At 40.8% G+C, this 26,412-nt stretch overlaps 1 protein-coding gene across 17 annotated transcripts in view; it reads left to right on the plus strand.

The window, feature by feature from the left end:
* The window catches only part of TENM2 (teneurin transmembrane protein 2), a 3,953,434-nt gene that overhangs the window by 3,441,282 nt on the left and 485,740 nt on the right, over positions 1-26,412 (plus strand). The window contains exon 1 of one of the 17 annotated variants that reach the window (XM_063810851.1): positions 3,360-6,101. The exons of the other annotated variants lie outside the window; for them this stretch is intronic. Within the exon in view, the coding sequence (XP_063666921.1) occupies positions 5,825-6,101 (277 nt within the window). The 5' untranslated portion in view covers positions 3,360-5,824. Of the gene's footprint in view, positions 1-3,359; positions 6,102-26,412 lie in introns of those variants that run through there. 17 annotated transcript variants of the gene reach the window in all.

Below are 26,412 nucleotides of genomic sequence, written 5' to 3' on the forward strand. Positions count from 1 at the left end.
CTGGTCTCAAATCCTTGGTCTCAAGCCATTCTCTCCCCTCAGCCTCCCAAAGTGCTAGGATTACAGGTGTAAGCCACCATGTCCAGCCTATTTTTGTATTTGTATCTTCATTTTTTTAAAAAAGAAATTAGACATAATACTGGTTTCATTACATATTTCTTGGAATAATTATCACTTTTACCATAATGATAGAGAAACCGAGGAAAAACAAAAACAATAAAAAAGTGTTATTTGAGACAAAGACTATACAAGGCATTATACTAAGAACTGATATGAACAGAGAGATAAATAAGACATTATTCCTGCCTTTTAAAGACTGACACTTCAGTAATTAAGAAAAAAATAAAAGATGTTCATATATCCACAATAAGATGAACATAAGGGAATAAAAATTCAAGGAAGCTGGGAACGGTGGCTCATGCCTGTAATTTCAGCACTTTGGGAGGCCGAGGCAGGCAGATCATGAGGTCAGGAGTTCAAGACCAGCCTGGCCAACTTGATGAAACCCTGCCTCTACTAAAAATACAAAAATCAGCTGGGTGTGGTGGTGGGCGCCTATAATCCCAGCTACTCAGGAGGCTGAGGCAGGAGAATCGCTTGAAACCGGAAGGCAGAGGTTGCAGTGAGCCAAGATCATGCCACTGCACTCCAGCCTGGGTGAAAGAGCTAAACCCCATCTCAAAAAAAAAAAAAAAAAATCAATGGGAAGAGAGCAATATTTATAATGGGCTGAGTAGTTTTGCACATTCAAGACTGATTCCTGGGACCCACATCTTTGAGATCAGCATGAGAAGAAGGGGAGGCAAAGTTAAATCAGTCAATGACTGTGCACTGGCATTTGAAACCTATATTTTTCAATGAGTGTCTTTGCTTTTCATCCTAAATCTTATAAACCATGTATAGTTTATCAGTAAAGAGATCTGCCTTTTTCTGAGGGAGAAGAATTGGGGAGAAACTTGGGATCTGGAACTGGTTCAATCTCTGGCTACATTGCCTATTCTGATAAAATCGTCTTCACCATCATCCTCTCCCTTTGCTTTGACCAGGTGTATTAGACTTTGTCAAAAGCAATGGAGATGATTTTTTTCAAGGTGAGAAGGCATACCGGGGTGAACTGCAGGAATGGTTCATTATCTGGGGGGAATGTTAATGGCCCACCTCGAGGATTCTAAAGAGGGAAAGAATGAGCCAAACGACGCTTTGGATTAAACGATGAACTGAGTGTAAAGCCCACAGTAGAGGAGCTGGCACACAGTAGGTGCTCAATGAATAGAATTTCCCCATTACCCTTCCCTTGCCCTACGCTGTTACGGGTTGCAGCTGTTGTCCATATAGGCCTGTTACAGAGAGAGCAGCAGGTGTTTGGCGGGCGTTGACAGGGTAGGGAATCTGATTCTCAGAGTTTGCATGTTTCTCCTTGACTCTTGATGTCCTGAGTAATTCTTGACAAAGGCATTGTCCTTGTCATCCTGTAGTGGTCCTCTCCTTTTGACCTGAGCATTTTCTGGAGTTGTGAGCCATGTTATAAAGGGGATGAGTCCAGATGGGATGCATCAGTGGTGACCTGGCATTTTCTGCTGGGGTGATTGGTATACCATAGGGGCAGTTAATCAAGGATGGCCAAGGGGCTCCTAGAACACACGGTAGTGGTACACCTACACTTTGATCCTCACTCTAGACCTCTGGGAGCCTTTTTGAATATTAAACTCATTAACCAAAGGAACCAGTCTGCCATTGATATACACATTCCAGCCTGGGGTTTTCTTTTTTTAATAAAAATGATGTGGGTAGCTGATTCAGCATTACAGTGGTTTCTCCCCCAACCTCCAGAAGTATGTCAGGACTGTTATTTTATAGCATAACGTGGCTGTTTAGAAGGTTTCTGAAAACCTAGAGCTTAACATTTTTCTGGTGCCACTATATCATATTCCACCAGTGTATCAGGAAATGTGCTTTGGGAAAGTCTTGAAGAAAATTTATAGAATAGAACCACAGCATGTAACATCAGGAGGACCTGACTTGCATATGATATCAGGAAAGGCTTCCTTAAAGAAGTAAACTGATTAGTAGAAGGTAGCCACAGGGAGGGAGAGGAGTGTATGTGAACTGGGAGGAAAAATGATGTATTCCAGGAGTTGAAAGGCCAGGGTTGCCAGGGTGGAGAGAGGAAGCAGGGGAGAGGAGGGAAATAGATGGTAGGAACTGGGCAAGGACCAGACCTTACAAGGTTTCATGGATCACCTTAAAGAGGTTCTTAAAGAGGTAAGAACCCTATGGACTCTGCCTTAACAAAACAGGAAGCCAGTGACAGATGTTTAAGAAGGGAGTGTAATGACCAGATTTGTTTTTAAAAGATCATTTTGCCTGCCATGTGAATAAAGGATTATAAAGACAGTAAGAGTGATATTGAGAGGACCGATAGGAGGTTGTCACACTGCAAGATGGCATGATGGCAGAGGATAGCATGATAATTTATCCTTGTCTTTTGGGAGTTTACAATCTAGTAAGGGAGTGGACATGTGTACACAGAATTATTACAGTGTCGCATGTGATAGTGCCATGAGAATTAAGCAAGATAAAGTGAGAAAGAGAGAGGTCACTTTTTGCAGAGAAAATCAGGGAAATAGCTTCTTAGATGACAAACAGGATCCAAGGAATGTAGTGGCCTGGGGTTTGTTTTGTTTTGTTTTGGGCTTGTTTGTTGTTATTTAGATTTTTAGATACAACCGTTTCCAGATTAAGAAATTGCTTTAAAAGTAGCTTTCCCACTGTTTTGTTTTATTTAAGCTTCACATACACATACATTTTCTGTTTCAGTTCACATTATCTTTGTCAGGCAAGAAGAAAGCAGGTTTTATGGTTATATATGTAATTCCCTTTCAGACTGGAGTAAGTGAATTCCTCTATTTCTCTTCCAGGTCATCTGTCAGTCCATAAAACCAGTAAGAGTTTAGAGACAAGTCTGTCTTCCTGAGGACGCATAGTTTCTGTGAAAATAACACACACACACACACACACACACATGCGTGCACACGACTGTGCAAATAAATATGGGTATGATGCTTTCATCCTAAGAAATTCAGAATGAATTGCTTTTAGAAGGACTTACACAAAGTTCTCATGCAGCTCTTGGGGCCCCTTCTTTCCTTCTTTTTTTTTCGAGACGGAGTCTTACTCTGTCACCCAGGCTGGAGTACAGTGGTGCAATCTCAGCTCACTGCAACCTCCACCTCCTGGGTTCAAGCAATTCTCCTGCCTCAGCCTCCTGAGTAGCTGGGATTTCAGGTGCCTGCCACCATGCCCAGCTAATTTTTTTTTTTTTTTTTTTTGTATTTTAAGTAGAGATGGGGTTTCGCCATGTTGGCCATGCTGGTCTCAAACTCCTGACCTCAGGTGATCTACCCACCTTGGCCTTCTAAAGTGCTGGGATTACTTGTGTAAGCCACCGCACCTGGCCTATTGGAACCCCTTCTTGAAACACCTGTGTGAGCACCCTGCTTACCATCTACCAGTGACCACACCCACATAGGGTTCTATTTCAGTGAGACTACAGAGCCAACAAAGTGCACTAGTTAGCTGTGATGGAAAACCTACCAAGCTTTACTGATGGATCTCTGCTGAAAAGAAGTAGGCTAGGTTATACTGAAACCGTGAGCAAGAAAAATGTTCAGGTGGTCATGTTGGGAGTCATTGGGAATATTCTAGCCCATGATTTCATTCACATTGGCTGAACTCTCAGCTCCACCTATACGTGAGCGTGGCTAAGTCACCTAAGCTCTCTGAGTTTCTTTGGAAAAATAAAGTGGTTAGGCTGACTGATCCCCCAGATGTTCTTCAAACTCAGTTTCAGATATAGATTTCCATCCAGGAGAGCTGTGAACTGATTTTACAGGTTTAGCCTAGCATTGCAAGGATTTAGTTATATGGGTCTATACACAAGAGAGTACTTGAATGTGTCCTTCATACTGATGCCAGAAAAGTAGAGAGAACACCTTAATTCCTCTAAGTATCTAGAAACACATTTTTTAGCCAAGGGGATGGTTGGCTATTTGAACAAGAATTTTGACTGTACCCCGTGGTTTCTACAATTAAAGAAATGGCATATCTGGACTTAGAAAGATAATGGTTTCCTAGGAGTTTGCATTCTTAGACCACACCCAGAAAATTATGTTTCATTTGAGATTATGCAATTTAAGGATGTTGACAAATCTGAATGCATCCAAAGAAAAATGATAAGGATGAAGAAAAACCCAGGAAGACTGCTATATACGGAAAAGTTGCTAAAAACTTGGAAGGGTTGGTCTGAAGGAGATTTAGGGATACATTACAGCTGTCTCAAATATTGTGGAGAACTGTCAGAGGAAAAGAAATGAGACTATCCTGGCTCTGTATTTCCTAATAGACCTGGGGTAAATCGATTGAAATTGCCAGGAGCTTAATTTGGGCTCAGTGTGGAGGAGAAATTTCTGACAACAATATGTAGCCAAGAATAGGATGGGATCTAATTTCCCTTGTGCAAAGAGTAATTAGGAAGAGACTGGATGTTGGTAATATTGATTGTGAAAAGCAGTGACTTGTGTTTTTACATATATTAATGCAATCTTCATGATAACCTGTTGATGTTGCTTCTGTTATTATTTCCATATTACAGATGAAGAAACTGAGGCACAGTGTGGGTAAGCCACTTGCCTAAAATCACACAGTTAGTAGGTGACAAAGCAGGGATTTGAACTCATGAATGTCCTATTGTCAATTTGGGAGGCTTAAATATGCTGACATGTTGCCTTCAGGTGGCCCTCACATAGGTGGATAGTATTTCCGCCCCGGGTTTCCAGAATGGTCTTTGAAGAGCTCACTGATCATGGTGTATTCCATGGTGCGTAACAGACAGATTCTGTGGTAGTACCTAATACAGGCAGAGGTGCCTTCCTGCAGGTGTGCCAGAGTCTTTGGTAATGAGCCATTATGCTCCGTCAGTCATTCTGCTGTAACCATGCATAGTCATCCTGTTTCCTTCCTCACAGTATATGGAGTTGGGATGCATTGTTTCTTGGTAGAATTTACTTTGTCTGCCATATTGATAATATCCACTTCAGCAGCTACACTATGACATTCCCTTAAAAAAAAGAAAATTACAAAAATACCCAAAAGCCCTACTTTTGGGATATGCAGACTGCAACTATACTTTCCTTCCAGACATGATGGATAGTTGTTTCCCTATAAGAGACTGCACCTTGTGTGAGTGTTGGAGAGAGATCTCTGCTTTATTGGCCCTTTGCACGTTAGGAAACACAACAAAAGAGGTAAAGTGCTTTCCAGTACAGGAAAGGAGAAATAATCCCTTTCAAACTTGAGCAGATCTATCTAAAGGAAACCGACCAGGAAGAAGAACTGACCCCATTTCACATACAGGTGCTTTAAAATAATTTCACAACAGGTAGTTAAAATGTAACTATGCTGTGCTGTCAATCACATCTCGTCCTTCTGGATTTTAACGCTTGTTTTACTTGAGGGAAGATGATATTTGAACATTCTATAGCATCCGTCAACAGGAATGCGCACATGGTTTCAAATAAGGGTTTTCAGCCTTCTGAAACCAATTACTTCTGCCTAAGTGGAAATGCCAGAGCAGAGATGTGTCAGCAACTAAGAGAATAATTTAAAAAAAAAATTAAGTATACACAATGATGTCAGAAAACAACAGAAATTGTGCATTCCTGCACACACATGTACACACATGCACATGAACAAACCTTTTTAAGAGATATTTCAAAAAAAAAAAAAAAGTCTGTGTCAAACAACGTTAACCCAGAAAGATGCAGAAATGTCAGAGACATTACATGGGCAGGACTTGCGGTTGGCATTTGGCTGTCAGCGGGGGAGGCGTCCTCCCCAACTAATTCCTCAGGAACCTCATGCTGAGGCTGTCTACAGGGAAGGGAGCAGAAAGGGAGGAGGGAGAGAGCAGATATTGCCTATTATGTTTTTCCTTCCCAGCTGGAGAAGGCCTCAGCTGTGTCAGACTGGGACTGCTGGTGATTTTTCTGTAGTTAGAGGGAAACACAAAACGAAGAGCGGCCCACTCCCAGCTTACGCTGATGGTGAGCCCACCTCTCCTGATCATTAGCGTTGCTGGCACAATTGAATGCAAGCCGGATCATCTCTTATGGAGACCCGGCAGTACCTCACCTCAGTCTGTGAGTTTTCTCCATGGGAAGGTTGTGATGGAGTCTCTGGGTAAGGATGATGGATGTGCATGCAGATGGGGTTTTGCAAGCACCTGTCCTCACTGACAGGGTAGTTGGAGTATTTACTTTAACCCTTCAGCGGGTACCAAAGGAGAGATGGGAGACTTGACGGTGAAACTATTTGATTTCGCACCGCGGTTGTCTTACAGTAGTTGTGAATTCTTCTCACTGAGTCTAATTTCTAATTCCTATCAGGTTGTTGATCTGAATTTTTTTTGCTACCTTCATAATATCTGCCAGGTATTTCACCAGAAAAAAAAAATTATGTGAAAATAGATATAAATATAAAATGGAATTTATTAACTGTAAACATCTGTTAAGTCAAGCATCCTGTGTCTATTGCTGAAATACTCTTTCAAGTGACTCTGTCTGCATCTGTCACATTTTTTTCACCCTCCAGAGACCTATTTGCGGTAGCTCTCTGTGTACTAATGAAAACGTGGGATTGGCTTTACCCTTTATTGTAGCTTGGTGTTAAGACATTTTTAAAATAGGCAAAAGGAAGACAGGGGAAATGATCCATTCTGTTAGCTGAATTTTCTTCAAAACATGGATTAGTCTTGCTGCTTGTATGTGATATTTAGCATGCTGAACAGGTTTTTGTGAAACTCCTGGTGTCTTCTGCTGCAGGTGGCTGGGTTTGTTGACAAATCTTCAGGTGTACCATTTGCCTTCAAAGAGGGTGCTGCTGTCTCGTCAGTATAAATGGAGTAGTAATAACCCCTCACTTTTCTAGGGCAACGTATGTTTTACAAAGTATCTTCACTGTATTATTGAGTTGCTCTCATTTTATTAGGACATCAGCCCTGTGTGGCAGGTATTCCAGTTGTTATTAGCTCCATTTTTTAAACAGGGAAACTCAAGGCAAAAGACTCATCCAGGGCCACACCGTTAGAACTGGACATGTTGGTATTTCAACCCACTTCAATTCTCAAGCTTTGTTTTCTTATGTATATGAACTGTGGGTAGTATAGACACAACCAAACAAACCTAAGTTGCTGTTTCCATGTTGTATGATATATATATATATATATATATATATGTAATCCCACTTCCTTTTTGCTTCCTTAAGCCACACTAGGCACAGCTGTGATGCAGAATGAGTTTAATTTCAGCATGCCCCACCTCTCTTTTCCACAACTCAACCCCACAACACAAGCTCATACACACACTTCTGTTGCTCACTTGGTTTAGGAACATGGGTTCCTGAGATGCTGTGGGTTTCTCCTCATTTAAGGAGAAAATCATCAGTAAACCTGATAGGGTTTATAATACCTCTCATGAGTCCAGAGAAAACAAAGTGATGGTTCCACATTGGTGCAATTTCATTTACCTCAATCTGAGTAGAAGAGATATGAGGCTCCAGGAGGAAATCCCCTCATCCTTTGAAACCCCACACTTCAATTATCTCAGAAGTTGGGAACAAGGACATGTATCCCCAGAAGCTAGGGAGGACAGATGCCCTCATGGAGACTCTGTGTCTTCTATTTCAACAAACATAGTGTTCTCTCAAGAGTCTGCCAATGAGAAACCTTGAGAACTAGGAGCAGCTCACCAAGCACCTAGGAACACATTGTAGGACAACTTAGATAAGCCCCACATGATCCAGGGAGAAAAGGTCACCCCTCCCACTCCCACCCCCAGCTTTCTTCCAACCAAGGCCATATTGCCAAACATCTGCATTCAGTGACCAGTTGCACTTGGCCACTGGTTCTTTGAGAGAACACAGGGTGGGTTTTAAATTGCCCTGACATAGACCCCCCATGAAATCATGTGAGACATCTCTTTTTGGGTTTTCCAAATATGCTTGGCAGTACTTTCTCATATATCTTTTCTTTCTTTTTTCTTTTTTTATTATACTTTTTAATTTTATATTATACTTTTTTTTATTATTTTTATATTTTTAAATTATCCTTTAAGTTCTGGGGTGCATGTGCAGAACGTGCAGGTTTGTTACATAGGTATACATGTGCCATGGTGGTTTGCTGCATCCATCAACTCATCAGCTACATTAGGTATTTCTCCTAATGCTATCCCTCCCCTTGCCTCCCACCCCCCAACAGGCCCCACTATGTGGTGTTCCCCTCCCTGTGTCCATATGTTCTCATTGTTCGACTCCCACTTATGAGTGAGAACATGCAGTGTTTGGTTTTCTGTTCCTGTGTTAGTTTGCTGAGAATGATGGTTTCCAGCTACATCCATGTCCCTGCAAGGGACATGAACTCATTCTTTTTTATGACTGCATAATATTCCATGGTGTATATGTGCCACATTTTCTTTATCCAGTCTATCATCGATGGGCATTTGGGTTGGTTGCAAGTCTTTGCTATTGTGAATAGTGCTGCAATAAACATACGTGTGCATGTGTCTTTATAGCAGAATGATTTATAATCCTTTGGGTATATACCCACTAATGGGATTGCTGGGTCAAATAGTATTTCTGGTTCTAGATCCTTGAGAAATCACCACACTGTCTTCCACAATGGTTGAACTATTTTACACTCCCACCAACAGTGTAAAAGCGTTCCTGTTTCTCCACATCCTTTCCAGCATCTGGTGTTTCCTGACATTTTAATGATCACCATTCTAAGTGGCATGAGATGGTATCTCATTGTGGTTTTGATTTGCATTTCTCTAATCTCATATACCCTTTCTTTTGCTTCAGAAAGAGAACAAGGGGTTTCACATTAGAAGAATTCTTTGTTGGAACAATTTTAATATTCTGAAGTCTTTTTCTTAGAGCATTCAAGTATGCCTTGGTTACCCTGTGGCATGGACAAATGCCCTTCCACCTCAGCCGCAGTTTGCCTTCATGCATCTGTCAATACACAAGTGCAAAGTGATGCAGAATCTACCAGAGTTTGCACTGTGGGGTTGTCTTTTATACTTTCCTTTTTAAAGTAATCCTGAAAATCTCTTAGGAAATTGATGGAGGGTAGGTTCATAAAACCTCACAGTGTCAGAGTTAGAAGGCAGTCTAAATTGCATGTGGTCCCTATAGTGTCATTATGATGACCAAGAAATCAGTTCCCAGGGAGGCTGAGATTTGTCCCAGTTTACCATGATGGTGACTGTGCTGCATATTTTCTGTTTGTCCTTCACATTCTTTCATTCCATCAATATCTTGCTCTCTGCCTTGGAAGCTGACCCTATAGACTGGATCTGTGGGTGCTCTATCCTCTAGCTGATTGGCTCAGTGGGAAGAGATCGAAGATCAGAAGATAGAAGGTGGAAGAGAGAGGGGCAGGGGCACTTCCTACCAGCTTGGAAGAGAGAGAGGCAGGAGCACTTCCTACCAGCTTCCTCCTTGTCATTGTATAGCAGGCTGTTTTTCTGTATCTGAGACAGACATTCCCAGGTAGCCCTCTCCATACAGTCTTCTCTTTCTGGATTCTTCTAATCACTTCCACTTTTTTTTAGCTCTAGATCATTGCATGTTAGCTTTTATAAGCACTTGCTGGTTGTTAGGACTCACATTCTGTACATGGAAACATTTATTAGGACTCTGGTTCTGTAAGTGAAAAAATTCGCTGATTTTCTCGAGCCATGCACACTGCCATAACTTCTGATTTCCAGAAACCTTGACCACAACTGTTTAAATAGTCCCCTTATTAAACTCTCTCATATTGCCAGGTTTGGGTGTCATCTGCTTTCATGTTAGGACCTTGATTGATACAGAAACAGCTAAAGCTAAAACTACAGCCCAGCTAGTTCTCTGTCTCCTTAACCCTATTCTATTTGCTTTTCCACCATACTGCTTTTACTATGGATACCTTGATACTTTGAATAAATAATAATTGTTTCAGAAACACACAATTTTGATAGTAGATAACAGTAGCATGCAGTGGTTAAAAACATAGACTCAACATCTTGGGTTCAAATCCCAGTTCTGACACATACTAGATTACTTAACTAGCAAGTTGCTTAGGGTTCAAATCCCAGTTCTGACACATACTAGATTACTTGGGTTCAAATCCCAGTTCTGACACTAGATTACTTAACTAGCAAGTTGCTTAACTTCTCTGTGTCTCAGTATCCTCTTTCATAACAATAAGGCTATTGTGGAGATTAAATCATATCAGTTCCTTCAAAGAACTTAGCACATATGAGGGTGTTAAATGTTCGTAAGTGCTCAGCACATGGTAAGTGCTCCATAAATGTTAGCCTTTATGAGTGTTGGCTGTTTGTTAGGACTCACGTTCTGTACATGGAAACATTTATCAGGACTCTGATTTTGTAAGTGGAAAAATTTTCAGATTTTCTCAAGCCTTGCACGCTGTCATAAAATTTCATGAGGATAAAGTCATCAGTTCCCAGGAACACTGAAGAGTTACAGGGGAAGTGGGGAGGCGCAGGTAAGTGGGGGTATGTATGAGTCACCAGAGGGACGTGAGGAGAGATGGGAAAGGAATGTAGACAACATCATGATGGACAAGCCTGGATGTGCCGGGAAGCTCTAATCCACCTGGGAGGGCTGTGAATCAGCCCCCTTCCAGCAGGGTAGGTGTCCAGTTTCTGGCTGGTTGACCTGGGAGGAGGCCATGGAAGCTGTTGCCCCATCAATCTATTGTTGAGAGATACAGCCATGAGCCTGGATGTTCCTACAACAATAATTATGCAAGAGCTGGTTTACAAAGGTGCTGACAAACCCCACCTGGAGACAGTATTTCTTTAGCTCCGAAGTGTGAAATAAGGTGTGATTTTTTAAAAAACATAGATTCTGTTTTTCAGATATTGATTCTTTCTTTTGCATATTTGATAAATATTCAGAAATGTGAAATTGATTATACTTGAGCATGGTCTTACTTGAGCTTACTAGAGCGGTGGCTGTACTTAAGCTCTACATCTCTGGGTAGTCACTGTAGGTATTTGGAGAGAGGAGCTAAATTTCTGAACTGACTTATTCAAGTGGAATGCTATGCCCAGCTCTTCACTGGTTAAAACTCCGCGTGGTACATTTTATCCTCAATGGCTTTGCTCCTGGTCTTCCCAAGGGTGCAATAAATTGTGGCTTCTCTTACCTAGAACGGGTTTCTTCTCTCCTATCATTAAATAGGGCACTGTCACATGCCTTTGAAAGAAAGAGAAATTAAGTCATCCCATCTTTTGTTGTTCAGGATGGTGACACTTTCTGTTATTACTTTATGTCAGGCAAGGAAAGAATTTAATACACTGTTGGAAGGCATTGGACATAGGAGGAAGTGCATGGTGCTCTGTGGCCTCTGTGAGTTAGACTTAGGCCCTAACATCCAATTGCAGGCAATCGAGGCTTCTCCCACTTGTTCCCTTTCTCCTTGTTTTCTCTTTTGCCTTTATTAGAATTTTTATTGTTGGCCTGATTCTGATCATTGGTAATTGTCCCTAGAGTGGACAGCCAGTTTGATTTAGGTGGACTTGTAAATAGGTAAGTGTCAACAACAGGTTCCACAAGCAGCTGCCTTCTTACTGTTGTTGTTGTTGTTTTGAGACAGAGTCTCACTCTGCCACCCAGGCTAGAGTGCAATGGCATGATCTCGGCTCACTGCAACCTCTGCCTCCCAAGTTCAAGTGATTCTCCTGCCTCAGCCTCCCGAGGAGCAGGGATTACAGGCGCCCGCCACTATGCCTGGCTGATTTTTGTATTTTTAGTAGAGACGGGTCACCATGTTAGTCAGGCTGGTCTCGAACTCCTGACCTCAGGTGATCCGCCCACCTTGGCCTCCCAAAGTGCTGGGATTACAGGGGTGAGCCACCGCACCTGGCCTTACTGTTCTGTTCATGTCCTGCTGCAATGTCCATGTCCTTGCCCAACAAGTGACCCACTAAATGTCTCTGTGGCGGAAATGTCCAGGTCTACGGGTGACTAAGATAGTGAGTGAATGCCTTCTCCCATCTAAACTTTCTGCTTTTCCTCTTCTGTCTTTTGTAAAAATGAATCCTACTCTGAGCAAGCTGTTTAAAAATAAAGATCATCCTCTGTCTCATCCACCATCTTCACTGTCAGTTTCCTTTCCCCTGCTTATTTTCTTACTTTTACTTTTGTTTTTTGTTTTGAGTTTCTAACATGCTATGTAATTATTGATTATGTGATTGTCTGTTTGCCTCTACCCATTAACATATAAGCTCGACCAGGGCAGGAAACGTGTTTGTGTTATTCACTGATCTACCCCATGAACCCAGAATGCCCGTCTGATACATGGTAGGCAGAATAAACGAGGAAACAAGTGTCCCAAAGAGGCCACTCCAAGAAATTCTTCACCCTCCAAAAAAGACCCAATATTATATTTCTCCACATTGAGAAATACGGACTGCTATTAGAAAAAAAAAAAATCATCCTAAAATCATGTTCTATCAAAATACCAAATATCAAAAGGGAAAATATCAAAAGGGAAGTTTTGCTTTCTAACTGGTCATTGTTTTAGTTTTAAATTATTAAGTTGAAAGCATAAAAAGAAAACCATCAAGTAGCACTTACACAGACCCACAAATGGCTCTGCAGACCATGGATTGAGGACCACAGGCCTAATGAGAAGTCACAGAATTCATCCCCAGGCCCTCCAAGGAAACTGGAATTTCTCACTTCACTCCCCAAGCTTTTGAGCAGCTGTACAGAGCTCTTGTGGCCTTGCCATTTCTCCTTCCATAGACGCATTCAGCAATTATCATGTATCTGCTGAGCCAGAGATAGAAGCACAGAGGTAGTGCCAGAAGGGCCACTTCCAGCAATATCGCTGATTGAAAAAGTTTCCTCAACTTTGAATCATCAATAAGCTTCAACCAACGAGCTAGGAGTGCCATTGGAACCAGCGCCTCAGCTAGAAAGAATTAAGCACATGCAGAAGCACTGCCTGGGGCTAGCCTGAGAAACACATAGTTCTTGATTCTCAGATAGCTCTTTGGAAGAAAAATCAAAGTGACTAATTTTTAGTCTCTTTCTCTCTCCTCTCTCTCTCATGCATACATGCATATAAACACACACGTGCACATGCATGGATACGCAGCTGTAAGGTTTTCTCCAAGTGAGCTAAGAATATACCTGGCTCCTTAGGAGGACAAAAGATCCCCTCCTGCACATCCCCAAAGACCTTTGTTTCACTCTTAGGTGTGGGAAAACTTATTTATGTCTAATCTTCTGCTTTTCAGCTGCGTAAAGCATCAAAGCTTCTTTATCAGGTAGACTAAACTACATTAAGGATCAAAAAGAACACATAATATTTGTGATGGCCAATCATATTCTAGAGAGATGCTTCCCTCCCTTCCTCTCGTTATTTTCGTCTCTTTCTTTTGCCCATGTGAAACCCTGGGTGATTTAAGCAGGTGCTCCAGTCTGCAGTGCTCTGGTTGTCAGTTGGCAGTGGTGAGGTTAGGCATGAAAAGCCAATTTTAGATATTCTCCTGGTATTGATCTCTGCTTATCAGAAAGGCTTTTGCTGTGCCAGTTCACTTCTGTGCTTAGGCAAAGTCTTTTACAGATTTACCACCACAACTTACTCAATCTATTATAAAGTAGCATCAGCATGCAGGGTGTTTTTCCCCTTTCTTTGACCCAGTTTTAAAAACATCCGGCTAAAAATGCTTCATTAAGTTTACATGGAGGTTGCAAGGCAATCAGGATTCCTCCTACAGTTGTGGCTAGAAGAATTTCTACAAGTCCTCTACACCTTCCGCTCCAAAAGCTGCTGTCTTTGGGGCTACAGAACATCTGCCATGTGCAGGAAATACTTTACCAAAATTCAATTGAACTGTCAGACTTTTTTTTCCCACCCTTTATTCCTTTTCCATTATCACTGATTACCCAGCTTATGAATTCCCAGTTCACACTTTCTCTTTGACCTGACTTCTCCCTGTAGAGCAATTCCGGAAACCGGGACTGTGGCCCTAATGCACACACTATTAAATATTGGCACTCAAAGTCACAAGAGTGTATTCCAGCTCTCTTGCTGAAGGCAGCTGGTGCAAGGCTCACTGCTTAGAGAAAAATGTGGTCAAAGCAAGTGAATGCTTTAAAAGATCTTTTAAGAAGTAATACTTGGGATACCTTGGTTCATATTCCATCCTGTCTGGTGTGGTCTTTTTATTTCTTACCTATGTGGACCATAGAGAGCTTTTACCAACAGGCTTTTCCCAGTTCACAAGTCTAAGTCATTTCATTCCTTCACATTAGATTCTTTATGCTGAGAGTTTCAAATGGCAGCCTCAAGCTCCCAAGCAATCAGCAAATGTCAAATGTCCCCAAGCACTGCAACCAGCTGAGATACTGAGCCACTGCCTGCCGAATGAAGATTGTATTATTAGTAGTGTAATGTTTCTGGTGGGGCGGGGAATAGAAAAGTCAAAGAAAAGAAAAAAAGATGCTGTTCACAGACACAAGCTCAATTGTCTTCAATTGCCCAGCATTGTCTAAGAACCAAAGTCATTCTAACATCAAATCTGGGGAGAGTTTGCTAACTTCATTACCACTTATGCCTTGAATAAATGATAAATGGCAGTGCACGCTTCTAACTTTTCATGAATTTGTTTTAATACCTAGAATTTTTCTTCTAGGTAGGCTGAACTTCCCTCTCTTTAAATTGTCTGTTTACTTTAATTAAGCCTTCCTCCGGCTCTCCAACTTGTTGAGCTTGACAAGCATTAATTTACAGTGAGCATTTTTTTTTTCCTTTTTCTTTCTTTGATTTTTTCAACTTTAGCCCTCTCATCCTTGCCTGGCAAAGAACCCAATGAGTAACTGACAAGCAACTTATTACTAATCCCATCTTTCTTCGTGGGAAGGTGTCTCAATCAATACAAGTCAGAATTTCCAAGCCACTCCTGCTGATAGTGTGCATTGCGTGTCTCTGTGTTGGCTTCTTAGCGTAGGCATCTCAGATAGGATCTGGCAGACAGGGAGATGCTGAAAAATTCTCAACTTAACATTCCAGCTGTGACAAAGAGAAAAAAAAATATATTGTTAGGGATAAATTTGGGAGACTGCTGAGTCTTCCCTCCACTGCTTATACCCCAATTTTAAGCTACATGCTGCTATCCATTCTTTATGTCCTAGTCCAATTTGACTTCTGAAAAATTTTCAGTGACCCTCCCTTTCCCCCTACCACCCACAGTTAAGTAAGGTTCCTCATCCCTGCTCTGAGAACACCATCTGTTTTTTCCATCATAGTGCTTCTTATATCCTATTTAAATTAACTTAGCAATTTAATTTAAATTGACTAGATTGTCAGCTCTCCAAGGAGCGAGAAAGCCTGTCTTATTGTCATATCTCACCTGGCAAATCGTAGCTTCTCAAGAAAGAGACCTCTATTGAATATGATTTGTAAGCTCTGTGATCTGGAAGCTAGAGAGAGTTCCCACTCTTGCCTTTGTGTTTCAGACAGTGCATTGAGTTACATGTGGCAAATTTTTACCTGCCTCTTTAGATCTAAATAGAGCACATTCTTAGGTGGAACAGGAGCACTTGGAGACGGTGGGCCGGTGAGGATTGACTCTTTACTGTCTCCAGTCTATCACCCGTATGCAGAGAAGATCAGGGCCAAGTTGCATATTTATGATCTCTGAATGAATGTGCCTTCCCTACTTGCCCACGGGGAGCTCTCCCCTGAGTCTCCCCTCTGCCAGACACACTCCTGTGCTCTGATGGATGGAGCTGACTGGGCAAATTGCTATGCTGATGAACTGCTCAGCTACCTGAGCAAATGTTCCAGAGAGATCTCCAGGGATATACCACATTTTAGAGAAGGATTCATCCCAGCCTGGGGTGAGCCTTTTAGCCCTTAGCAAGCTGAGTATGGTGGGGTAAGGAAGATGAAAGGACTACAGTCTCAGTTCTCACTTTTCTGCAACCCGAGTGCCTGTCCTTGGGCTGGCGAGAAGCCTTATTGCATTTTTCACTCCTCCCAGAAAGTTATTCAAATTGAGACCTACAGGTCTGGGTGTCACTATGCTCACTGAAAGAGCAAAATCAAGAAGCTGAACAGAAAGCACTTAAAGGGAGGACGCATTACCTTAAAATATGCAGATGGAAAACTGACATTATTGTCAATGTCAGAAGTCACCTTTCTGAGTAAACATTTACCTCTGGGCAAATGCAGGGATGTGTTTCTTTCCGTTTACAAATGACTGGGTATGCAAATGCAGGGGGTTAGAGTTGTGCCCCAGAAGGTGCAGTTGTCTTCTTTCATCTATCCATAATGAGGAACATGCAGGAATCTGTCAAAAAAGGCATCATGGGCTTGATTTGTACCTTCTGAATAAAGGGGATGTCAGTGTTAAACCTGCCAGCTGGTTTTGTGCCTAAGTATTACATCAGTCTCTTGTATGATCTTGCATCCTGTGTAAAATGCAATATTTTGGCCTAATGGGCAGGATTAGCACGAGCTGGGAAGCCATAAATGAAAGTTTCTTGTTTCTAGAGAGCAAGTTAGAGCTTTTATATTATCTGCCGCGGAGCTCGGTGAATTTAAATGTATCTCTTGGGCTTTGGTAATATTCGTGTTAATGTCAAAATTGATCCCATTGTTATTGAGATGTGTGGTTTTTTCAGGCCGAAGATGCACAGAGCCTGTTGCCAGGGCTGATGAATATATGCACCGGACACATTCTTTCTAACCGTTTCTCAGAACCGAGTGATGTTGTCATGTTATCATGGTGCCTGCTACCATATACTCTTCACAGGTCTACATTTTTCTGTAAATCGCTTGTAAACTTAATTGATATGTACTGAAGACCTACTGTGTGCCTGGCATTTTGTTTGACTTTGGGGATCAAGCAAACACTGTTGCAACAGTGGGCAAGATCTGGGCTCTTTTGCCATAGGATTTATCCCTAGAAACACAGAGAGAGAGACAATAAAATAAATGAACAAGCAAAAATATTATAACTGAATATTTATGTTAGTGTTATGTGGAAAAAGAGCAGGAAGAGAGAAGAAATCACGATGAGGGGAGCCACTGGATCAACTGATGACCAGGTGGTATTTAAGCTCAGAGAGGGTGAGGCGAAGATCACCTTGAAAATAGAGAGGGAAAGAGCTTTCATGGCAAAGGAATTAATATGTGCGAGTATTCTAAGCTGGGGAAAAATTTTACATATTTAGAGCATTAAATGGAGCTAAGCATATCTAGCACAAAACAAGGGGACACAGTGGGATGATACGGAATTAAAGACACTCCCGCAGATAACAGATCACACAGGGCATTGTAGCCATGGCAGAGTTTATTATTTTATCAAAAGTGCAATTAGAAGCCATTCGAAGGATGTTTCTTAGTTCAATTTATGTCTTTACAAAGTATATTTTTACATCCATTCAAATGGCTATTACATCCATTCAAATGGCTATTATCAAAAGAATTTAAAAATAGGAAGTAAGTGTTTACAAGGATATGGAGAAAGTAGAACGCTTGGCCAGGCATGATGGCTCATGCCTGTAATCCCAGCACTTTGGGAGGCTGAGGCGGGCAGATCACCTGAGGTCAGGAGTTCGAGACCAGCCTGGCCAACATGGTGAAACCCCATCTCTACTAAAAATACAAAAAAATTAACTGGGTGTTGTGATGCATTCCTGTAATTCCAGCTGCTCGGGAGGCTGAGGCAGGAGAATCGGTTGAACCTGGGAGGTGAAGGTTGCAGTGAGCCAAGATCGTGCCACTACACTCCAGCCTGGGAGACAGAATGAGACTCCATCTCAAAAAAACAAAAACAAAAACAAAAACAAAAAACAAAAAACAAAAAAACTAGAACCCTCAAGCATAGCTGGTGGGAATATAAAATGATATCATTGCTGTGGAAAAAAGTGTAGTGGTTCCTCAAAACATTAAGCGTACAATTACCATATGATCCAAATCCACTTTTGTATGTATACTTGTCAAAATGAAAAAGCAAAGACTCAGACAGATATTTGTACACCCATGTTCATAGCAGCTTTATTCACAATAGCCAAAAGATGGAAGCAACCCAAGTGTTGGTCAACAGATGACAGAATACACAAATGTGGCATACACATACCACAAAATATTATTCAATCTTAAAAAGGAAGGGAATTCTGACACATACTACAACATGGATGAACCTTGACGATATTATGCCAATTGAAAAAACCAGACATGAAATGGCAAATATTGTATGATTCTACTTAAATGAGACATCTTAGAGTAGTCAGATTCATTGACATAGAAGATACAATGGTGGTTACCAAGTACTAGAGAAATGATGGACTGCAGGGTTATTGTTTAATGGGTATGGAGTTTTGGTTTGAAAAGACAAAAGACCTCCGGAGATGAATGGTGATGATGGCTGCCCAACAGTGTGAATGTACTTAATGCCATTGAATTGTACACCTAAATATGATTAGAAATATAAATCTTACATATACTTCAACACAATAAAAGAAAATCACTATATTTTATGCTAGATAGAAAGGAAGCAAAAGAATAATAGGGAAAAGAGAAGAGGCTACTGCTGTAGTTTATTATTAAGACTATGATCACTTAGTGGCAATAGAGAGGCAGAGAATCTCAGGATTTAAAACATTTTAAAGGAAGAGGCTGCAGGACTTACTTGTGGGTAACATTCCAGTTCTTTGTATTTTGAACTCTGATATACTTGAAGTCTGTAGACCACACTTGTGGGGGTAAAAGACTGGCAAAATCCCTTTGACTGGCAGATGTGTTTAAGCTTGATGTCTTGGTGCATGACAAGGAGAGCTTTATTTTTAAACTCTTCAGTAGTCTTGGATGGAGTATGGGAGCTATTGCTGTTGACATGTGAATATTTGCCTGAACTGTCATACAGCAGTCATATGCTCAGTGTGAACGTGGCTTGTCTTGAGATTTGCAGTGATAACTAGCATGTGGCTAGAGTTGTTCATTCTCTCCCTTATTAGTAATGCGCGTCTTCCATTAGCATATGCAACTAACTACTCCAGTTCCCCTGTGCTGTGTTGACATTCATTGTAATGATTTATTATCCAAGCTAAATAACCCTCAATATGAAACAACAAACATGCCTATGTTTGTGTTTTCCATTGGTTTTGTTTTCCCTTTCTTGCTTCCACATAAGTAGATAGTTCTTTATGTGATGATTACATGCTATAGAAACAAGCAATGGGAAAGCCCACTAGAAAGGTTAAGAATGTTGGTAAGATTTATTTTTAAACTATTGAAAATCCACCAAACTTAGTGACATCCCCCATTAGTGCCTTGGAATTTTAAAAAATAATGTAGATTATTAGGAAAACGTTTGTTATGTGCAAACACTCCATATAAGACTTAACGATCTATGAAAGGGCCACATTTGGGCTTCCTATGGAGCCTCCAAAGCCCTTAGAAGCTTTATTTTATTTATTTGGGATGTTTCCAGAATGATCTCAACCATCAGGAGCTTATAATGGTTATGAAGTGGTAGAGAGTGGTGGTGGGCATCCCAAGCTCTTAAGTTAGACTGCCTGAATTTATATACCAACAAAGCCACTGACTGTGTGACCTGGGAGGATTTACTTAAGTTCCCTGAGCCTCAGTGTCCCTCTTCTACAAAATGGGAACATTAGCCTTGCCTTTCTCATGAGATTCTTGTGATGATTAAGTAAGATAATAAATGTAAAGCTCTTGCAACAATGCCTATCTTAGAGTAAGTTCTCAATAAATGTTAGCTGTTATTGGAAGTTCTCAGCCTCTGTTCCCTGTAACTTGGGAGACGGGATGTATAGATAAGAAGGAGGAAGATTCTAGAGGGTGCGGCTCATGGTCACTTTCTTCCCCCCATCTCCTAAACAGCAGCTCTGTTTTTGGTATCAAAAATCTGAAATAGTGTTACTTTACAGTTAAATCAACAGAAAGTTGTTCAGTTGATGTTGAAAACTATGGAATCTCCTTTTTAAAAAGGTAACTTTCATGATCCACCTCTTAATGCTCTCAGTTTTTATACTCTGTTTAGTTTTTATTGACATCTCTGTCATGGGGCAGCTCATCTAGACAAGTTTATTGAAGGCAAATGATAGTGATGACTACGGTGCTTTGCACACAGATTGTCAATAACAATCTGGTTGTTTGGGGAGCACTTAGAGATGTGGTTCATGCATGTGTGAACCTCGTCAGTGTAAGTTTTGTGCCATTTAACTGATAACATTTCATCTCACTCACTCTGGTCGTTTTATTTTTTATTGAATGAATGTAGTTACATTTTGGTCACCATGATAACATTTAACATCGTTTTGGATATTGGGGCCTTTTCATTGGTGAATGATAATTTCTGTATGTTAACATCACAGAAAACCAATTGCATTAGATTTCATCCAGTTAAACTACCTTACCTGGCTTACTATGGCAGTTTTGTTTTCTTGTTTTTCTGTCCAGTCGCCACTTAAAAACTAAACTGGTTATTCTTGCCGCAGGCATTTCCCCAATAGAAAATTGTTATTGATGTTTTGTAAGTATCGTATTCCATTCAAAGGTAAAAGGCTCCTTCAACTTCCCATTTTTCCTGTGATTTTTTTCTATACTATGTCTGCAAATCAACACTCCTGGGCTCAATTAAAATATGTATTTAGTCACTGGACTTGCAGAGAAATGATCAAACTTGAATAGTAATACCCAGGCTGTTGCCTATGAATACAAGGATTGTGTCCATTGAGGGATGGCTTTCAAGACAATGGCCAGTGAACCCAGGATGCCTGTGGGATTATTAGAGCTTGGTGTGGGTCTAAACCTGAAGTTTGCTAGTTTTTTTCCCCCAGTAAAGACAGAGTTTTTTGTTCACTAAATTCACAGTTGTATGGCTAGAATGTTCACATGGGAAATTCAAAGCTACTTTCTGTCTTCCCAGTGTCTAGTGATCCCATCTGCCAGAAGTTTATTTTCCCAACAGGTGCTCCAAGGACCTAACACATTGCATCAGGATAGCACTAATATTTGTTGAGTTCTTACTATGTGTCAAGCTCTCCAGTCCTGGCTGTGGAAAGAATGATGAACAAAGGTAGGCACAGCCCCTACCTCATGGAGAATCCATTCAAAGGATTGGAAGAGGGAGTGATGTAGTCATGGGAATCAATTGGGCAGAACAGCAAAGGCTTAGTGATTAAGAATGAGTATTCCAGACAAGGAAAGCAGGATATACATGACTCTATGGCAAGTTAGACAGGTGGCAAGTTAGACAAGTGGGGAACAAGGAGAAGTTACGGATGGCTGCAGCCAAGGAAAGCAAGGTCCAAAGTGATTCTGGAGAAGTGATAAGAACCAGTCCACTTAAGCAATGTTAGGAGCTTTGTCTTGACTTTTTATACCAACCTTAGTGCAATAATAGGTACTACTGATATTCTTTTTCCAATGTTTAAGCAAAAGTGGTAAACTAACTTCATTCCTTACTTAGGAAGTGGCAGATGTGGGATTTGAACCAGAACTTGCTCTTGTAACCACCACGTTGCACTTCCTCTGTAAGATGCATGCCTAAAATTTTTATGGAGTTTTGACTCACAGCATTATTATCCAGTGTCAATGTGGTCTTCCTGTAGGGTCTGTTATGTAAGTCTGCCATTGGTTTGCTTTTCATTAAAAAGAAATCTAACTTCTGGAAGAGTAAACGGGATACAACACAGTAAACTTCTGAACAGCTTTGGTTATCTGTACACTGAATCCTGGGTCTCTAAGACTCAGAGGGAGGCTTAAAATGAGGGTTTGAGGGCTGTTGGTCCCACTGGGGAGGACCATGGCTGAGAGAGGATAGTACAGCTTTCTTGGCAGGTTCCAAGTTGTAAAGCCCAAAATTAGAATTTAAAGGAGGCAAAAATTGTGTATCAGAAAATGTTTCAATGCACTCAAGGAATAAAAATAACCTGAGATTTAATATGAAGAGAAGAAAGAAGAGAATAAAAGAAGAAAGGAGAGGGGAGAGAGAAGAGAGAAAAAGAGAGCAACATCACTACATTATAAGGCTACTTCAATCAGTCACTCTCTCTCTCTCTCTCAACTTTTAGTTTGAAGCTAAACACTTGATAGATTAGCCCAGCACTAAAGAAAATGCCCTCTTTTATGTGTAAAAGCTTGGTAATTGCTGCAGAAAGATACTTAGTGGATCCTAATATTCATATAATCAGATTAGTTTTGAATCCTACCTCAGCAGAGGATGTTGGAATAATCCAATTCATGCCTGTTTACCTTGTCTGTGTGTTCACTTTTTTTCTAGTCATTTTATCTTTTCCGTTGGACTCAGTAGGTGCTAGCAACAAAGCTACCCCAGTATCTTAGAGAACAAGTCAAGTACCAATTCAAAAAGGAAGGAAAAATAGTAGATTTAAATGTTTGAAGAAGAGTAGGGTTTTGTTTGTTATTTTGTTTTTGCTTGTTTGCTCCTTTGCATTCTTGGTAACAATTGAAACAATTCTATGGCTCTCATCCTACGCTACTAAAATTTTGTTGGGCAGTTAACGTCTCAATTCATAGGCAACTGTCTCATGACCAATCCTCTCTGAGCTTTGAACATATGGCTGCATCTGATGGCTTCGCTGATTTCACCAGGGAGAGTTTTAGAAGATCTCTATTTGAGGGGGCAGCCATTACACAGATGAGTGATACACTGCTGGAATTAATTATTGCTTGCCAAGTTTAAGGATTGATTCATTCTAAACTCAGAGCCAAAAACTCATCTTAAAGCTGAAATGTTTTTGATTCGCTGGTTCCAGCTCCCCTTCACAGACCCTCTAACCTAGCGCCATGTGTGTTTTGCTGTTGAGGGTGAACTACGTATCTGAATGCCCTAGTTTGAAATGCGCTTTCTAATTATATAAATATGGTGGCCATACAGTACCTGGGACTTATAATTAAGGATGATCTTACCTTGCAACTCCAGGCTTCCTTTTTTTCTGTGAAAGCTTCCTTTCTTCCTGAAATGAAAGTGGCATTTCAGCCATCTGTTGTGGGCTGCTGTCAATAAAAGAATCCAATCACATTTTACCCACATGATTCTGCATGAATAATAAACTTGGTCTTTATAAATTAATATGTGTTCCCTGGAATTTAGGAGTGGTCTTCAGTATTTCTGAACTTTCCTAAGATGAGTACCACTTGAGAAAATAATATATCAAAAATATTATAATAATTGCTGGAATTTAATGGAGAAAAGTGGCAGAGATTATGGGTGAAAGCTACAGGTCAGTTTTGGAAATCTACCTAAAAGCATGTCAGTTGGGTGAGCTTTTTTCTCTGACCAACGTATCACTGTCAGGACATCACACTTATGGCTTGATTAGCTTTTTTAGGCAGCATGGCTCTCTATTCATTGTGGAAGTTATCCCAGTGGGCATTCTCCTAGGTTTCCCTGGGGAAAGGGTACAGGCCAACGTCTCTCATTTTATGTTAGGACTTTGAAGTCTGACGTTTTCAATTACATACCAGGCCCGACATTTTCTTTGAATAAAACACTTACCAAGTATCAGACCCACTTTTTTTTTTGCAGTTTATATACAAAAAGCACCCTATTAATAGTTTGCTTCAGATAGATTGTCACCATGCCAAGTTTAAGCACCTATAATAGCCAGGCTTGCATGTTAAATAGAATCAGTATTCTGTTAACCAGAAGAACAAATAAAACCGTTCTCAGTTTTCCATATGTTTAACCTCCTTGAAACTACTGACAGGTCTTTTATTTTGGAAGTATATTTTACACGGAAGGAGACTTCCTAAATATGATTTAATTCTTTTCTTTCCTCCAGAGAAATAGGATTTAAAACTTTGTACTTGTACCCTCCAGAAATGGCTCAACCAAACAGAGTCAAAATATCAGAGCAGTGAAAAAAGATGCTATATTGTTTCAGACTTAAGATCTGTCTCTTGTGATAAAGAGATTTAAATTCTCACTGCTCACCAAGCAAGAGCCAATCTGAGCCATGGAATATATTGAAATGATAGAATGCTTTCAAGTTTAGCATTTGTGTGTGTGTGTGCTCCATGGTTGAAAATTCTGTTTGAGAAATATGGTTAGACTATTTTGACAATTTTTAACCTGCTTAAATTGGATTTTTTAAAGTGCACAAATTGATGTTCTGCCTACTTGGAGAATGTTTTAAAGATATCAAGACTTCAAAGAAAAACAGTGAGAGTAAATCAGATGCAAACATCCCTATATCCATCCTAGCAAAATTAGTTTAGTATTTCCTAGGGCGATGCTAAATTAGAATGATGCTCAGGCATTAGGGCAAGTACCACTGGTAATCATCGTTTTTGTTATGGGGTGGGAGGTGGCTGAGAAAAGAAAATATATTTTCCTATCTTGTAGGAATCACCAAATGACATCAACTTCATAGATATTTTCTGAGGTTACGATTGAGAATTCTTAGTGTCCCTGCCACTGTCATGGATGATTGTGTCATTTTCAAGTCTCTTGGAATTTGGGGTGTTGGGTGGCCTTTCTCACCCTTGTTGTTCTTTCCTGTCCTGCTATTTGGTCATCAGATATCATTCTCTCTCTTATTGCAGGGTAAATTAGGTCCTGAAAATGGCAACGAGTATTAGACACGATTTCGGCTCCAGAAGCTGAAAGCATTTTTTTTTTTAAATGAAGTCAGAGAGATGGAGTGATCTGCTTGATAATAAAGCTTAGCTTTAATGCCAGCTCCATGCTGTTACAGCATATTACTAAACAGCAAGAACTGTGGCACAGATGTTGTGGCGGCCATATTTTACACCATGCAAAAGGTCATGTCGCTTGTTATTGCATTCAGAATCAATATTAAGTGAGCGTTCCAAATTTCAGCTGTCAGTTGAATTTATTGCTGCAAACCAAAGCTGAAGGGTTCTTGACTGTGATTCAAGCAAGCTAACAAATTAACTAATATAAGGGCATGCCTAGAAGATGCAGGTGACCCACATGCCAACAGCAGAAGCTTGGTTCTTACATTGCTGCAAGAAAGAGCTGCTCCAGCTGCCAACCAGAAACAATTGTCATCTCAATAATAAAAGGGAGGGAGGGAGGGAGGGAGGGAGGAAGGAAGGAAGGAAAGAAGGGAGGGAGGGAAGGAGGAAGGAAGGGAGGGAGGGAGGGAGGAAGGAAGGAAGGAAAATTAATTCTCAGGTGGAGTTAATTCAGGTGGATGAGATATCCTGAAGGCAGCTTCTTGAGATAAAATATGATGTATGCCTATCTATCTGACAATGCTCAAGATCACAGTTAACACCCCTTAGAGTTTACTTGCATTGCCAAATTAGTCCAAGGATCTGGCCACCTACCCTTACTCCATGGTCTTCTTTAGACCTAGACGTGGATGCATTGACCCAGGTGCTAATCGGACTATCCTTTTCATCTCACCATGTATCATCTCAACAGCTACATTAGGGAGAGTCTTTCTTATAGTCAGCTCTAGAAAAGGTACACAAATATCTAATAGATGAACATCCATTTAATTCATACATGGATACCCCTGGGTTGCCTAAGATGGTTTATTAAATGGAATTTGAGAATTCCAAGTTAATGAGAAGAAACTATAGGTAATATCCAATCACTAGGTCAAGAGGGGATGACAAAAGTCTCAGAAATGCCATACCAGTGGATTCTGTGCATAATGGTGGATGAGCAGGAATTTCGAGGACTGTCAGCAGCAAGCCTGTGTCCCCATGCCCATGGTTTTCTCTGAAATAATTCTCAAAACATATCCTTAAAACTGTCTATGTCCATGATAGTTTCCCTCCAGTGCATCTGTTAAGACAGTGAGTGTTGCCCAATTTGCAAGTGGTCCAAGGAATGCACTGGGGCTTATTTGGGTGTGAGATTTTTTTTTATTTTTATTGTTTTTGAGATGGAGTTTCACTCTTGTTGCCCAGGCTGGAGTGCAATGGCACAATCTCGGCTTACCGCAACCTCCACCTCCCGGGTTCAAGCAGTTCTCCTACCTCAGCCTCTCAAGTAGCTGGATTACAGGCATGCACCACCACACCCAGCTAATTTTGTATTTTTAGTAGAGACGGGGTTTCTCCATGTTGGCCAGGCTGGTCTGGAACTCCCAACCTCAGGTGATCTGCCCACCTCGGCCTCCCAAAGTGCTGGGATTACAGGCATGAGCCACTGTGCCTGGCCAGGGTGTGAGATCTTACAAGACCACCTTGCAACCAGTAAGCAGGAGGAAACCAGGTTGTGTGGCCCTTGTCAGATGGAATTTCTCTCTTAAGAATTTCCCATCACAGTTGGAAAAAAATATCCTGAGATTTTGTAC

Source organism: Pan troglodytes, chromosome 4, assembly GCF_028858775.2.
Source record: "Pan troglodytes isolate AG18354 chromosome 4, NHGRI_mPanTro3-v2.0_pri, whole genome shotgun sequence".
Classification (NCBI taxonomy): Eukaryota; Metazoa; Chordata; class Mammalia; order Primates; family Hominidae; genus Pan; species Pan troglodytes.